Genomic DNA, 15,697 nt, shown 5'->3' with positions numbered 1-15,697 from the left:
ACAACCCAGTTCACTGTGGGTGTATCTGCAGGCAGGTGCTCCTGCAATGGGCCTCCGAGGACCAAGGGGTTCTAGCACGAAAAGGGACCTGGTGGGTCATCTGGAGCAGGTGATGGCTAAGTCATGTGAGATGGGCTGCCACCGTCTTCAAGAATATGCCTCCTTAGGCATTTCTATGTTCAAGGCTTTTTTTCCCTCCCCAAATTCCTTAAACCCCCTTTGCCGTGGTTCCTTTACAACTTTTTTTTTTTTTTTTTTTCCTTTTTTTTTTCCTTTACAACTTAAGCCCATTTCTGTTTTATCTGCAAAGTGAGGAACTTCTGGGAAACAGCTCCCTCTGGATAAAAACCTACGTATTTTCTCAGTTGCTCCAATTTAGCCTCCTTTGCCTGGGGCTCAACAACTGGGATTATCCCTCATTCTCAACACTTCCCCTCATCATTCTTCTCTTGTGCAAACTCTGGACCTGCCACAGTTTTAAGAATGGTTACAGAAATAGCAGAGTAGGTACACAACAAATACTGCTGAGTGAACTGCTGAAAAGTGAACAAGATTCACGAGCTAGAAGCTAGCTGATGTGAGCTGTCAGGTAAGGCTTCCTGACTCATGCAGCTCAGTCTGAATTTAACACAGCGCTCACACTGCACTCTGCCCGTTGGACCTAATCTGGCAGCACGGAGGCAGCAGGAGGCCACTTCGATGAAGGTCCAGACTCCTGGACAACTTGGATTCTTTAGGCTTTTCCTTTTTCTTTTAAGCACACTTTGGGGTTTGTCTTTTGTTCCCTAAATAGATCGTGTTGCATTTTTTCTCTCCTATGTTTCATTGGTTTTGTCAGTCTCTTTCCTCAGCTCATCAAGGTCACACTAGAACTTCATTGCTACCTTCCAGGATAGCCATAATCTCATGGATGATTCTTGGCATCAGCTGAAATATTAATGAACTGACTCGCCTGCTTAAGACATGAAATTAAGACGGGCACCAAGCCTGTGGCCTTGAAAGATCATTTTAAATGTCCCTTTTGGTTACTGTCAAATCACTGAAAATTTGCCCCCTGAGTGCAATACTCAAGCCAGTTATTCAACCAAGTGTTAATATAAAAACACTCACAAAATATACAATAGACTCATAAAATGGAGGTTCAAGGGAAGAAGCTTTTAGTATAATTAAAATGACTTTTTAATGATCAACCTCAGTAGTCATCAAAGCAATGTAAATTAAACAAGATGATAAAGTTTTGGGGCTGCCAACTTGCCAATATATGTATATATTTAAAATAATACCAACTATTGGGTGAGTGCAGGAAACAGGCACTCAATCTGCTACTGATGGCAATGGAAATCAGGCCACATTGGGGGTGGGAAGATAATAAGAATGAAAAGGTTTAAAAACAAACATTCTGAACCTGTCATTCCACTCCTAGAAATGTACCCTAAAGAAACAATTAGGATGCTCATAATGATTCAGTTTCAAGGATTCCCATCATGGCACAGTTCACATAACAAAAGACTGGAAGGCATCCAGTGCTTCAGCAGTGGTGGCCTGGCCATCTTAGGATGCTGTTCCCACTTAAAACCGAGGGCAGAGAGCTCTGTTGACTGGCTTGAAAAGATGCTGGTAAGTGAAACAACAAGACCTGCCATTTTTTATAAAAGCATATTTTATGTATTCCCATATGGGAAAAATTTCCAGAAAGATATATGCCAAAATGTTAACATTCGCCAATTCTGGGTGATGGCATTAGGAGTGGTTTTTATTTGCTTCTTTTCTGTATTATCTAATTTTCACAGAATGATATTTACTACTAGAGTAAAACAAAAATACAGGGATTTTTTTCTTGTTGGCATCTAGGTGCAAGTGTTCCTGTCAGCTAGCCACCTTCTTAGCTAACATGCCTGATATGTGTACAGAGAACCAGAAGGTCAAGTCATTCAACAGCAGGTACAATCCCAATGTATAGAAACCATTTCCAAGTCCCAGCAGATAGCAACTTTGATGATCTTGTTTCTGCAAAATTCATCACAGCCAATAGTAATTAAAATGGTCTAATGAAGGGGATCCCTGGGTGGCGCAGCGGTTTGGCGCCTGCCTTTGGCCCAGGGCGCGATCCTGGAGACCCGGGATCGAGTCCCACATCGGGCTCCCGGTATATGGAGCCTGCTTCTCCCTCTGCCTGTGTCTCTGCCTCTCTCTCTCTCTCTGACTATCACAAACAAACAAATAAATAAATAAATAAATAAAAATAAAATGGTCTAATGAATTATTTCATATGGAGTGGTAGCAGGTCTTAAAGTGGAAATCTCAAATTTGAGATTTAGCTCTGCTACTTATGACCTGTGTAGTTTATTTATTTATTTATTTGACCTGTGTAGTTTAGTGTCACTTTTAAACCTCTCTGGGCAAATTTCCTTAGGTATAAAACAGTGATACCGAGGATACCTGCTTTTATGGATTTCATTAGGTTGCTGTAAGGTTAAAGAAAAATATGTGAAAATGATTTATAGCACTCATGAATGTTCCTTTATGTCCAACCATCACTTGGCATGTACTCACTCCCCTCCCCTTGGTCCAGGAGTGTTGGGCCCTACCCCTGGTTTCCAGGAGTACTCAAAAGCCAGTCTGGGCCAGAGAACCCCATCCCTCTGGCCTCAGGATTGGGTCAGAGATGGGTTCATGACCCAGGGCAGACTAATGAGCCTCCACTCTGAGACTTTTCCAGAAGTGTGAGGAAGCAGAGTTCTCCCTCTGCTGGGGCTGCTAAGTGAAAGGAGAGAACACTGGAATGACTGGGGGCCCACTGAGCCACCACACAGGGACAACATGTCTGAAAATGAAACTAGCCAGTGAAGGCAAGCCACAATGGAGCAAGGCAGGTTCTGACATTTCGTTTCAACACCTAGATAACACCTGCCTGGGTTCTGCAGTTATTGAGCCAATAAACACCCCTTTTTCACACAGGCCTGTGAGTCTGTTTGAGTTCGGTTTCTAGAACTTGTCAACCCCGAAGAGTTATCGCTTTTCTTGTAGAACGCTAATTAGCTTGTTCACTAGGAAAATTAAAATTGCATGCAGAGAATTTTATTAAGGATACTGGAGAATGAAAAGGGTGGAGGTTGACAGGAGAGACAGCCTTGGGATAAGTGGGTAACCCGGAAAACTGTTCTTAATCCTTAACAATCCTGCCTGAATTAGTTGATCAGGTCTAGAGTTGGCTTGATGCTAGCTGGTGGAGGGGCGATCTACATCACATTTCTTTCTCCCTACTTTGCTGAGACCACTCTTTTCACCTGAAATGTTAGGAAACCATAATATTTTAAAGCTGGAGAAGGCTTCAATTTATCATTCCTCACTTACAGATGAGAAACTAAAGCCAAGATTAGACAAGGAACCCACTCAAGGTCACACTGCTAGTCACTGGCCAAGCAGAAATGCCAGTGGCTGTGTTAGCCATAGGACCACAGGATCGTTGCTATGAGAGAAGGAAGGCTCTAGTTTGGGCTCTTCTAGGTTCAACAAACTAGCAATGAGATGTATAGCAAGGTATTAGTGACAACGAAACACACAGGTTTCCTCTTTAACACACACCATCCATATGCTCCCACAGCAGGCTGCCATGCCCAGGTGCTCACGAGCTGCTGATTCCACATTCAGCTCCACCACACACAAGCTGTGCAGCCTTGGGCAATGCAATTACCTTCTCTGGGCCTGGGTTTCACCATTTGTGAGGCAGTGACAATTCCTGCCTGTGGACCCCAAATGAGCTAATCAAAGAGAAAATTCTATGGGAAAAATGGTGATAATTACTATGTAAAATATAAGACATAACTGTTAGTCTCTACTAAAATCGTTGAGCTGAGAGGCAACCTAATAAAAAGAGTCAAAGCTATGGAGTCTGAAAACTTGGGTTTGATTCTTGGTTATACTTAGCAGCTGGCCTGTTATGCAATCTCCTGGAACCTCAGTTTGTTCACTGGTCAAATGGGAGTAACAATATATACTTGTTAGTGTTGAGGTTAAATGAGATAATATGCCGTAACACCTAACATAGGTTGATATCATAATTACTAGTAGAGTAATAGATCTGAGATTGGGCTTGTTCACAGCATGGCTTACTGTAGTCATTGCTCCTGCTGCATGGATATATCCAGGTCCCCAAGGGCTGGGTTAAGACAGCACTTAGCATGGTCACTCTGACCTGTAGATAGTCTCCTCATCCAGGCAGGCCCTTTGAAGTTTCCTTGGGTCTCCTCTAATCTAAGGAGCAAACTCCAAGAGGCAATGCCTTCCTTCCTTCCAAAGAACTCCTAGATGGGAGCCTCTGACTTCTATGGTCAGGAATAGAAGAGGGCAGAGGGGATTAGCACACACTGTCCTCTCTGGGCTGCCTCCCCATACAAATCAGCCTCACACCTGGGATACTTTCTGGCTCTGTTATGGCCTACCACCATATTATCAAGGTACTGTGAGGATGCAGAAGCAGGAATGGCTAGCTTCATTTCAGGGCCACTGCTAGCTCACAGAGATGCCCCTCTGAGCAGATGACTTGCAAAAAGTCACTCCTCCCATCCAGCCCCTGACCTGATGAGTAGCGTGCAGGCTGGACATCAGTATCAGCATCCCTGCTTGGCAAGGCACCCTTGGACAGGGCACCCCAAGCACAACCACGTGCAGTCCTGCTCACTTGGTAGAGATAAAAGGCCTCTTGGAGGCTGTGTCTTCCGAGCTAGGTGTTGCAGGATGACGTCAAGTCCACCAGGCAGTTGGGTTGGAGAAGAGTGCTCCAAGCAGACAGGACAGGAGGAGTGGCACCAGAGGCTAGGGAACAGGCCTGAGCCACTGTCAGGAAGAAGACACAGATTCTCCAGCCACCTCTATCACAGACTAAGTGTGACCTTGTTAAAGCACTTAACTTCCCTGTGAATCAGTTCCACATCTGCCAAGTGGGATGATAATAGGCTAATGAAATGATGCATGTGGGAGAAGGGAAGGAGATGAGGCCAAGGGAAAGGCCTGGCCAAAGCATCAAGAGCATCTTCTGTAGTGCTAAGATACTTCACTTTTATTCTATGGGTACTGTGTTCTCACAAACTGCCTTGGGGGGTATGGAGAAGAGACTGTCCTGAGGAAAGAAAGGTATGGGCCCAGTGGGAAGGTGAGCACTTAGGGAGCCTGGCAAAAGCAGCTCCCCTTTCTCCACTTCTTCTGGGGCACTTGCCCATTCTCTGTGCAGGGCACCTGAGTCCCCATCTCACAGTCATTCAGGGTGTATAGAAGAGATGAGCAGACAGACCATACTGGACAGCTGGCATGAGAAGAATGAATACAAAATGCCTGGGACAGAACACGTATTCAATGAATGGCAGCTGTCTTCACTACTAAGAGACCAAGAGAGGCTAATGGAAGAAGAAAAGAGATGAAGTGAGAGGGAAAGAAGCGGAAGGGAAGGGAGAGGCAGAGCAAATGTGAGTTCCTCAAAGCCTCAGGGTCATCCCACTGTGATCCTGAGGAAGGTCCTAGGCTCATCTTAGTGGCTTTCTTGGCCGAGGCCCTCAGAATGATTGCTTGTCTCAGACTAGAATGTCCAGGGTCAAAACAAGAAGAAGAGCCCAAAGAAAGACCCAAGTACATCTAATTGTCTAGTGCTTCTTTTCCATAACAAGGGAATAGATTCACCAGCATGTATGCTGCTGCAGTAACAAGGCTAGCTTTATGGGGGAAATGAACTAAATCACTATCTTATACCACATACCAAAATAAATTACTGCTAAAATAGAGTTAAATGTACAAATTTAAGGTGGAAAAAAAAGGTGCATATATCTCAGGAAAGGATTTTCTAAACATAGAAAATGTTTCTAAACATAAAGCAAAGAAAAACACATAAAAACATTTCAAACATTTCAAAAGAAAGACTGTCCCAAGTTTCTAAGAAATTTATGGTATGTCAAAAATCACTATAATAAAAAAAGTAATTGGGACACCTGGGTGGCTCAGCGGTTTAGGGCCTGCCTTTGGCCCAGGGCGTGATCCTGGAATCCCAGGATTGAGTCCCACATCGGGCTTCCTGCATGGAGCCTCTCCCTCTGCCTGTGTCTCTGCCTCTCTCTCTCTGTCTCTCATGAATAAATAAAATCTTTTTAAAAAAAAGTAATTACTAACCTAGAAAAATGTTTTCTATATACATCAGAGAAAAGGTTAGTATCTTTTTTATATGGTAAGAAAAAATAAAAGCCTCAACAGAAAAACATGCAAAAGCAGTAACAGGTAATACAGAACACTTACAGTGTACCAAGTGCTGTGCTGAGTGCATTAAATGAATTACTGCATTTAACTGCAAAATCCTAAGATACTACTTCGGGAAAACCGAGGCAAAGGTTGCTCCTTGCCAAAAATCACATAGATGTTAAGTGTTAGTGCTAAAACTTTGGAATCGGCCTGACTCCAAAGTCTGTTCTTCATTATACTATGCCTCAAATTGGAAAGGACTATAAATGGTCAGAAAATACACACACACACACACACACACACACACACACACACGTTAATGTTCACTAGCAATCAAAGGCCACTATAATTTGCTTATCAGGGCAGCCCTGGTGGCATAGCGGTTTGGCGCAGCCTGCAGCCTGGGGTGTGATCCTGGAGATCCGGGATCGAGTCCCACATCGGGCTCCCTGCAAGGAGCCTGCTTCTCCCTGTCTGTGTCTCTGCCTCTCTGTGTCTATGAATAAATAAATAAAATCTTTAAAAAATAATAATAATAATTTGCTTATCAAGTTGACTAAGATTTCTAAATGACAAAATGCTGGTGGGAAGGATCCAAAAAAGTGGCATTCATTCCACCTCTGGTGGGTATGCAAACCACAAAGAGCTTTCTGGAGGCTGATCTGGAAATATTTAACAAAAGCCTGTGGGAAGATTCTCATTCTTTGCACCAGACATGCTCCAACCCCTCCAGATCCCTTTTCTACCTTTCCCTACCCCTTTCTGTGCCCTGGGGGATGGACTCCAAGAGTTGCAGCAACAGGTCATGTCGCTGCTTCCTGACCAGACTCAACAGAGGCAGGGAAAGAGAGAATGCAGGGACCCTGGCAGAAGATGGGAGGAGAAAGGGTCAGGTATTTCCTCCCCTGGTTTCTCCCCTGCTGGATCACTGCCCTTGTCAGAACCACTTGCTCTCCACCATTCTCTGTCCCTCCTAGTTCCTTTCATCCACCCCTCCCCTCTGACCCTTTGGGTGTAGGAGCATTGAGTGCTCTGCTGCCACAGGCCCTGGATTCCTCTCTGGTTGGCCTACCCCCTACCTATACCTTTGTAAGTTCCTTATTCTATAAATAAACTTGCCTGGCTTATCTTAGTTCAGCCGTGTCCTCTTTCTCCGGGTAGGATGCCGACTGATACATCTTTACACCTAGCAATTTTATTCTAGAAATTTATCACAGGGAAAAAATCAGAGAAGTGCAAAAATAGATAATAATTAGTTTTAGCAGCATTAAAACTGGAAACAAGGGCAGCCTGGGTCGCTCAGCAGTTGAGTGTCTGCCTTTGGCCCAGGGAGTGATCCCGGAGTCCCGGGATCATGTCCCACATCAGGCTCCCTGCATGGAGTCTGCTTCTCCCTCTGCCTGTGTCTCTGCCTCTCTCCCTCTCTGTGTCTCTCATGAATAAATAAATAAAATCTTTAAAATAAATAAATAAATAAATAAATAAATAAATATATAAAAGCGACTATAAGGATGTATCCCAAACTATTAATAGTTTCTCTTAGTTGTGAGATTATGGGTGAATTTTCCTTCTTTGCATTTTTCATATTTTCCACAACTTCCATGTAATATTTATTTTGGATTTATGTTCTCTAATTATAAAAATAATACACCCTAAGAGGAAAAATTAGAACTACATTCTATAACACTCTGCTGCCCTGTGCATGGGCTAGCACATTCATAAAGTGGCAGTCTAACGTTTATAACTGGGCACATGCATAGCTGCTGAAGCCAGAGCATGGCCAATGTCCTGTGCCACATCTGCATCCAGCCCGTAACTGCACACATTCTGGTTTGGTCCTATTCAGGTCTCAGGCTCACTGTGGCCCCCACAGGTCTATCAGTGATGCTTTGTAAACCCAGAAACCAACCCTGGGACATGACCCAGAGAAGAGCAGTGCCTTGATTGGGGGTCAGAGAGACCTCAGCAGGGGCACGGGAACCAGGAACCTTCAACAGAGAAGATATAGCATAGCAGGAAAAACAAACAACCCCAGACCCTGGGAAGCTTCGGCGTGGATCATGGCTGAGCATATAAGCAGGTGTATGAACTGAGGCATGCTTTTAACCCCTATGAGCAGTAGTTTTTGCAGCTTACGCTGGAAGAATGTTTCACTCCCAGGCTCTCTCATTATATGGAGTTATATGACCACAGAACATAGGCTCCCTAAATAGCAGCGAATGTTAAAGAGAAAAGAGCCTCCTGGACAAGTAAGACATTCAGGGTCCTACATTCAGCTCTGGTGCACAAGCGGGAAGCAGCATGGTTAAAGCTGGTGGGGAGAGACAAGAGATGTGATTTGAGTAAGGAAATGGTCCTCTGGCATTCTGCCTACATGGCCTCACTCCCAGCTGCAATGAGCACATACTCTTATGTAGAACAACTACCTGCAGTGGGTCCCAGGTCCAGACTGGAGTCATTCAGCTCCTCCTCCTCTTCCCAGAAATACTGTGGTGGTTGCAGAATGCGGGACTCTTCGCTCTCTTCACTGGGAAAACCTGAGCCAGGGGCTCCCAGGCCAGCTCCCAGTCCCATGGCCTCACTGGGTTCCTCTGAGTCCAGCGGTTCCAGGCCTGTGGGTGGCAGGAGGTCCAGCAAGGAGGTGGAGGTGAGGCCCTCTGGGCCAGGCTCATCAGATCCAGCTGCCCATGTGCCCAGGAATGATCCTGTACAGACACGAAAGCCAGATGGTTAGGAGAGGCTGGAAAAGGCTAGACTGGCACAAGGTTAAGACATGACCCCAAGAGCAAAGATCCCAGAGGTACCAGTGGAGACTTGGCAGGGTAGGGGTAGAGGGGGAACAGTCCTGACATCCAGTGGCTGCCAGGAGATTCTGAGACGCTGTTCTCACTCCACAAAGGCCAAACTGTTTAGCCCTCCCTGCAGCAGGGTCAAAGGGGAGACCAAGGGAGGCAGGCAGGAGAGAGTGAGGTTCATCTGACTCAGCACCCACTAGGCATCTTTTTATTTAGAAACGGCTATCAGCACCCATCTTTGCTACAACTGTACTGAGTGCACAGGGCACAAATGCAGTGAAGACCAAGCCCCTGCTTTGAAGGACCTTGTGTACACACTGTTCCCCAGGCTTCTGCCCTAAGCCGAACATCTTCCAGATCTGCATTAAGAATGTGATTTGTATTTCAGCAATATGATCTCCTGAATAGTCTTTAAAGACTATGTGAGACTGCAGGTCAGGCTCATCCAACATTGGTTAGAACATATTTATTTAGAATCATGGATCCCTCTTTCCTAATTTATATAACAAATGAACAAAACCCAATAAATTAAAGGGAATATTTTCCCCCCTTCTCTCAATCCCATTCACTAAGAATAGGAAGACAGCCCTATTTGCCAGTTTCACAACTTAATTATTAGTTTAATCACACAGATATTACTAACTTGCTATATATGTCTTCTGGAAAGTCACTTAAAATCTCTGTGTCTATCTTCTCATCAAAAAAATAAGGAAGGTGGTTGAAATGACCTCTAAATTTTTCTTTTCCAAGACTAAAGTTCAATGATGCAGTAAAGAGTTATGTCCTGCACTGCCCCTGTCATGCACCATGCCCTGGCCTGAATAGTTCATGGAAATTTTTCGTGATGTTTATAATAAAAAATGAGAGGTAACACTACTGGTGCTGTGTGCTAAATGCTTTGCAAGTGTTGTCTGAATCTGAATCTTCATAACCACCTTCTGAAGTAGCAGTAAGCCCTAAGCCTGGTACCCAGGGTGCAGTGGAGACAGCGTATGCTATGCATGGTTGGACAACACAGATCCATGAATATAACACGTAATTGTAAGGAAAGCCTTCCGAGTGAAGGGGCCTAACAAGTTAAAAGGTGTGTAGAAGAGGATAAACAGGCCTTGAAGTCAACATGGAAGGATGTCCTCGTAGAGAGAGCCTGGGCCAGGGAAGCAGGTTTGTGTTCTGGCTTCCCTAGGTGAGCCACTCTGGGTAAGCTACTTTTCCACCAGGGGCCCTGGTTTCCTCATCTGTAAAGCAAAAATTCCACAGCATTCAGGGAGACAGGAGCCTCAAATGAGGTAAGCTCCATGAGAACAGTGCTACAATGAGCAGACTGTATTTCATACATGTAAGTATTATTACCCGACAAAAAGAACAGAGAACTGGAAAGTTCTTGGCCAGGATAAAAGAATGGTATCCTCAAATATATTAAGATAAAAGGTCACTGTGAGTAACAAAGACCAGAGTTATTTTATGTGACTTCAAAAAACAAACAAACAGGGATCCCTGGGTGGCGCAGCGGTTTAGCACCTGCCTTTGGCCCAGGGCGTGATCCTGGAGACCCGGGATCAAGTCCCACATCGGGCTCCCGGTACATGGAGCCTGCCTCTCCTTCTGCCTGTGTCTCTGTCTCTCTCTCTCACTGTGTGCCTATCATAAATAAATAAAATTTAAAACAAACAAACAAACAAACAAAAGCAGAACTGATGGGTGAAAACACAGGACGGTACCCAAGCCTCAAAAAGCCTTTAACCAGGGCAGCCCCAGTGGCTCAGAGGTTTAGCGCTGCCTTCAGCCCAGGGTGTGATCCTGGAGACCTGGGATCGAGTCCCATGTCAGGCTCCCTGCATGGAGCCTGCTTCTCCCTCTGCCTCTGTCTCTGCCCCTCTCTCTCTGTCTGTCATAAATAAATAAAAAAATCTTCAAAAAAAAAAAAAAAAAAAAAGCCTTTAACCAGAAAGAGGTAATGCCTAGGGCCACCTGTGCCCATCTGCACAGCTCCTGCTCCTGCTCCCAACCTCTACCTCTGAGAAGCACTACCCAGCCACTCCTAGTCTCGGCCAGGCACCACTCCCAGTGCTACAGCCTCCCAAACAAATTACCACACTTTTCTTTCAAACTGTAACAGGCCATCTTACAGTCTCCTTCCCTCTCACCGTGTCCCGTGTCTGAGTCAACCTGGTCAGTCCAGTGCCTCAACAGTCTCTGAAATATGACAGGAACTCAGTAGGTGTTTGAATAAATGAATAAATAACCCTCTTCTTTCCTGCAGGTGAAATAAGAGAGGGTTCGGGACGGTAAGGTCAAATAGCTAGTGAACAGAAGCCCTGTAATTAGTGGGTAGATTTCTCCCCTCAAAAACGACCATTGTTTGGACAGGTGTAGTCTAAGTTTTATATATGATACCCCTGGATATAACAGCCCTGTTTTGTAGAGTGGTACCCCCAAGATTGGGGGAGCCAAATGCAATCAACTTACCTGAAAAAAAACTCATGCAGTCCACGAAGAAAAAAAGCCAACTGATGAGAAATGTTTGTAATAATTAAATAAAAATTTTACAGATCTCCACGGCACCTGAGAAGCCAATCTTTGAAAGGGCCACTGGGTGAAAATCTTTATTTACATACACCAGTCTCCAGCAGGTATGTTGGGGAGGACATTATGTCAGCGTCTTTAGAAAGGTGCAAACTGGTTTACTTTAGAAATTCTTGGGATTTTAGTCTCAGGAGGCTCCAACTTGCATTGCCTCTTCAAAACCTGAGAGTTGCCTCTCTCAGAGCTGAACTGGGACATGGGGGGAGCGAAATCACTCCCTTCTAGGCCATGGGCCAGCTCTCCACAGCAGCTTGGACCCTGAGAATACTGCATCGGCCCCTCTCAAGGAAAGTCTGACCAGCAATCCTGTTCATTTCCCACCTCTGGAAGTCAAATACTGTTTAGTCGTGAAGCTTTCTGTGCAGAGGACTGTGGTTTGTTCAATTAGCCAGGACTCCTTCCTACCACTTCCATGATAAGGTGAGTTCCTCTATTCTCTGAACCTCTCTCCTCTGCCTGTCAGACAGAAGCTACAGTCTCCTTCCACCCCCTCCCCACCTCTTCCTTTCCCAACAGTCCAAAAGGAATGAACAGAGATTGTGATAATCCTGCCGAAAAGCTTGTGTGAAAAAAGGAATCAGGATTTTCATTCCTTCTCCAGTAAATAGTTCCATTTTCTTGAAGTTCTTTTTCCCTGTGATGATTATTTTTTCTTTATATAGACCTTGATATTTTCAAAAGTCTTGGCAATGGGTAATTATTTAGGTAATTGCAAGAGGTTGCTTATTTTCAAACTTGCCCACCAAAATAGTAGCTGAGCCCTAAGCATTCTGTGTCTAATTGCTTTTGCACTTGATAATTAATCTGCCTTAATTGAGACTCCATCTGATTTAAAATTTCAGAATTACATTCTTTGTGACTGATTTTCTTTTTTCTTTTTAAAGATTTTATTTTATTAGAGAGAGAGAGAGAGAGAGAGGCACAGGCACAGGCAGAGGGAGAAGCAGGCTCCATGTAGGGAGCCTGACGTGGGACTTGATCCCGGGTCTCCAGGATCACGCCCTGGGCTGAAGGTGGCGCTAAACCGCTGAGCCAGCGGGGCTGCCTAAAGATTTTTTTTTAAGACAGAGAGCTGGGTGGCGCAGTGGTCTGGCGCCTGCCTTTGGCCCAGGGCCCGATCCTGGAGACCCGGGATCGAGTCCCATGTTGGGCTCCCGGTGCATGGAGCCTGCTTCTCCCTCTCCCTCTCCCTCTGCCTATGTCTCTGCCTCTCTCTCTCTGACTATCATAAATAAATAAAAATTTAAAAAAAATTAAAAAAAAAAAAGACAGAGAGCGTGCATGCACACAAGGGGCAGGAATCTGGGGGCAGCAGGAAAGGGAGAATCTCAAGCAGACTCCATGCTGAGCACGGAGCCCGATGTGGGGCTCGATCTCATTACCCAGAATCACAACCTGAGCTGAAACCAAGAGGTGGAAGCTTAACCGACTGGGCGTCACCCAGGCTCCCCGATATTCTTTTATTTTTCTCTAGCACTTATAATTTTCTGATACTTTGTCACTCCCAACAGGGAAAGGGAGAGAGAAAGAAGGCACATGAAAAGGATTCGGGGACCAGTCTCAAAGAATTGAAAATCTGACCTAAAATCAGAAAAAGAGGCAAGGGAAGTAGGCTTATATCTTAGGGGGTGAAAAAACAAAACAAAACAAAAAACAAGGCCTTAGTAATCCTCTGCATGTTTTATCTCCCCTGCAATCTGCTCCTGATCCAAACATCCTTTTCTGATTCCACCATCAGTTACACCCCCACCCTTCCCCTCATCAGCAGCTCTGAAGTACAGATCTCCCTAAGCCCTTGCCAGACACCAATACGGGAGCTGCCCAGCAGCATCTGCCACACAGCCCCCACACCCTTAAGTGTCAGCTACAACAGAAATTGTCTAGCACGATCATCCTACCCCACACACACACACACACACATACACACACACTCATGAGTGCATGTCTGCTGTGTCTGCGAAGCAATGCCAATGGGGTTCTTGAAGGGTTTCTACAGAAAGGCGTATAGGAAAGAGACATACTGCTGGACACAGACAAGTCGCCAAGGGGGAGGTGATAACGCACACCATGAAGTGTGTACAAGAGGGAGGAGGTGGGAGGGAGCACAGAAGGCGTAAAGCTGCCGACAGTCATCCGTGGCTAGCCACAGCTGGGCATGGGTCCTGACACACTTTTCTTGCCAGTTCTGGTGTGGCTGTTGCACAAATAAATAGCAGACTAATCAATATTTAATTTATTTGTTGACTCTCACCTCTTCCAGAGAGGATTTAAGGTATGCAAACATAGACATAGGTGTGTGTGCGTGCCTGAGACAAACACCAATGGACACATTTCTGTGCACAGCACTTAGGTCCTTACCCCTCCCTGGACTGATGATGGAGAAAAAGTACCCTCGCGGAGCTGACCCTTCCCGGGGCACCTCAGGAGCAAGGGCCTCTTCCCCTCCCAGACATTTTCCCTAGGATTCCGTCACTACGGGCCCACAGCAATGGCCCATCTCGTTGCCACCACCGAGGAAAAACTGCTCTCCCCCCTCACGCAGAGACCTTCACAGGTCTCTCCTTCACTCACACGGATGCACACATGTGCCTGCGTCTTTGTGGGTTCACTGCACGGAAGTGACTAAGTAGCCAGGGTCCCTGGTCCACTCCCACATACGCGCGCACCGACGTGATCTCCTGTGTGTCCATCAGAAGCGGAGTCACTCAGGGCGACCTGGTAAGTGACCACGCACACACTCTCATCCCAGCGTGTCTGCCCACCAACACCAACCGGCTGTCACCCCCATACGGCACTCCTGGGGACTGCCCCCTCCACTGTGCCGGCCCGAGGCTGTTCGGTCATGACCTTATCTGACCCACCCTCCGCACAGCGCTTCTCCCCACCCCGACTCGCTGCTGGTGGCTGTCTCAGGCGGTCACATGCCTCACGCTCCCCCGCCATGCACACACCTGGGTCCCGCGCCTCTGTCACTGACACAGCGTTGCACACCTGCCGCTCACACCCAGCCTGCCTTCGGCACGCCTGCCCTTGTGCACGTCTCCGGGTGTCCTCACACCCATCCGTGCGTGGCAGCTGCGCAGGAGCCATCCGGCACCGTCACTGCCACAGCAGACACCCGGCGCCGTCACACCTCCTAGTAAAGTTGCCGGCACAGCGCAGACCGCACTCCCATGCCACACCCCCGCTCCTGTCCGGCGGCAGCTCGGGCGCGCACACACGCCCCTCATTGTCGCAGCCGCGGCGGTGGCGAGTGCGGCTCCCCGGCGCTTGCCCCCGCGGAGCCGCAGGACGCCCGCCCTCGCCGCGGGGGCCCCGGAGACCTGGGCGGCGGCCCCACCCCGGTGCGGCTGTGGCGGAGCGGGCGGCGCGGTCCGCCCTCCCCGGAGGCCCCTGGAGACGGCGCCCGGGAGCGGTGCAGGCGCGCCCGCCGCCACACTCCCCTGCGTGCGTACGTGTGTGTGCGGCCCCGCGGGCCCCGCGCCGGCCCCCGGCCCCCGCCCCCGGCCCCGGCCCCGGCCCCGGCCCCCGCCCCCGCCCTGGGAGCGCGGCGCCGCGGACCCCCGGGCAGCAGCCCACCGCGCCCCGCGCCCCCGCCCGCGCCCCGCGCGCCGGCCCCTTTGTTGGCGGCCCGGGAGCTGTCCAGCACCGCCGCCGCCGCCGCCCCCGCCCCCGCCCCCGCCTGCCCCGGGCCCGCCGCCGCCCGCACGCCCGCCCGCCCGCCCGCCCGCGCGGCGCGCACTCACCCCCGGCCAGCAGCAGCAGCGGCAGCAGCGGCGGCGGCAGCCCGGCGGCCCGCAGCAACCGGCCCATGGTGCAGCCGTCGCCGCCCGCAGCCGCAGCGGCGCGGCGCCTCGGCCGGCGTCAGGGGCCGCGCGGGCGGCGGCGGCGGCGCGCGCCCGCCCCATTGGCCCGCGCGGCCGTCACTCACCCCCCGGCCCCGCCCGGCCGCGTGCCGCGGGCGCGCCCCCGCGGAGACGAGGCGGGCGCGCGGGCGGCCGCCCCTCCACCCCGCCCCCGGCGCCCGGCCGGCCAATCAGCGCCGCGGAGGCCTAGAGGGGCGGAGCCGCCGCCGCCAGCGCCTGGAGGCCGCA

General features: G+C 48.5%; 1 protein-coding gene across 4 annotated transcripts in view; it reads right to left on the bottom strand.

Annotated features, from left to right (window-relative positions):
* PODXL2 (podocalyxin like 2) overlaps positions 1 to 15,466 on the bottom strand; it is a 36,953-nt gene extending 21,487 nt beyond the window's left edge. For 2 of the 4 annotated variants that reach the window (XR_012011459.1, XM_072784865.1), the window contains exons 1-2: positions 14,555 to 14,708; positions 8,649 to 8,927 (exon numbers count right to left, since the gene is read on the bottom strand). Coding sequence is in view for 3 of the 4 variants with exons in the window: in XM_072784865.1 (XP_072640966.1) it covers positions 8,649 to 8,927; positions 14,555 to 14,693 (418 nt within the window). In the remaining variant the exon portion in view is untranslated. Of the gene's footprint in view, positions 1 to 8,648; positions 8,928 to 11,164; positions 11,265 to 14,554; positions 14,709 to 15,349 lie in introns of those variants that run through there. The other 2 variants (XM_072784866.1, XM_072784867.1) reach the window with 2 other exon arrangements.
* Positions 15,467 to 15,697: the final 231 nt, after the last annotated feature.

This window comes from Canis lupus, chromosome 19 (genome assembly GCF_048164855.1).
Source record: "Canis lupus baileyi chromosome 19, mCanLup2.hap1, whole genome shotgun sequence".
NCBI classification, from domain to species: domain Eukaryota; kingdom Metazoa; phylum Chordata; class Mammalia; order Carnivora; family Canidae; genus Canis; species Canis lupus.
Note: the sequence above shows the minus strand (reverse complement) of the source record. Positions and strands in the feature narration are given on the sequence as shown.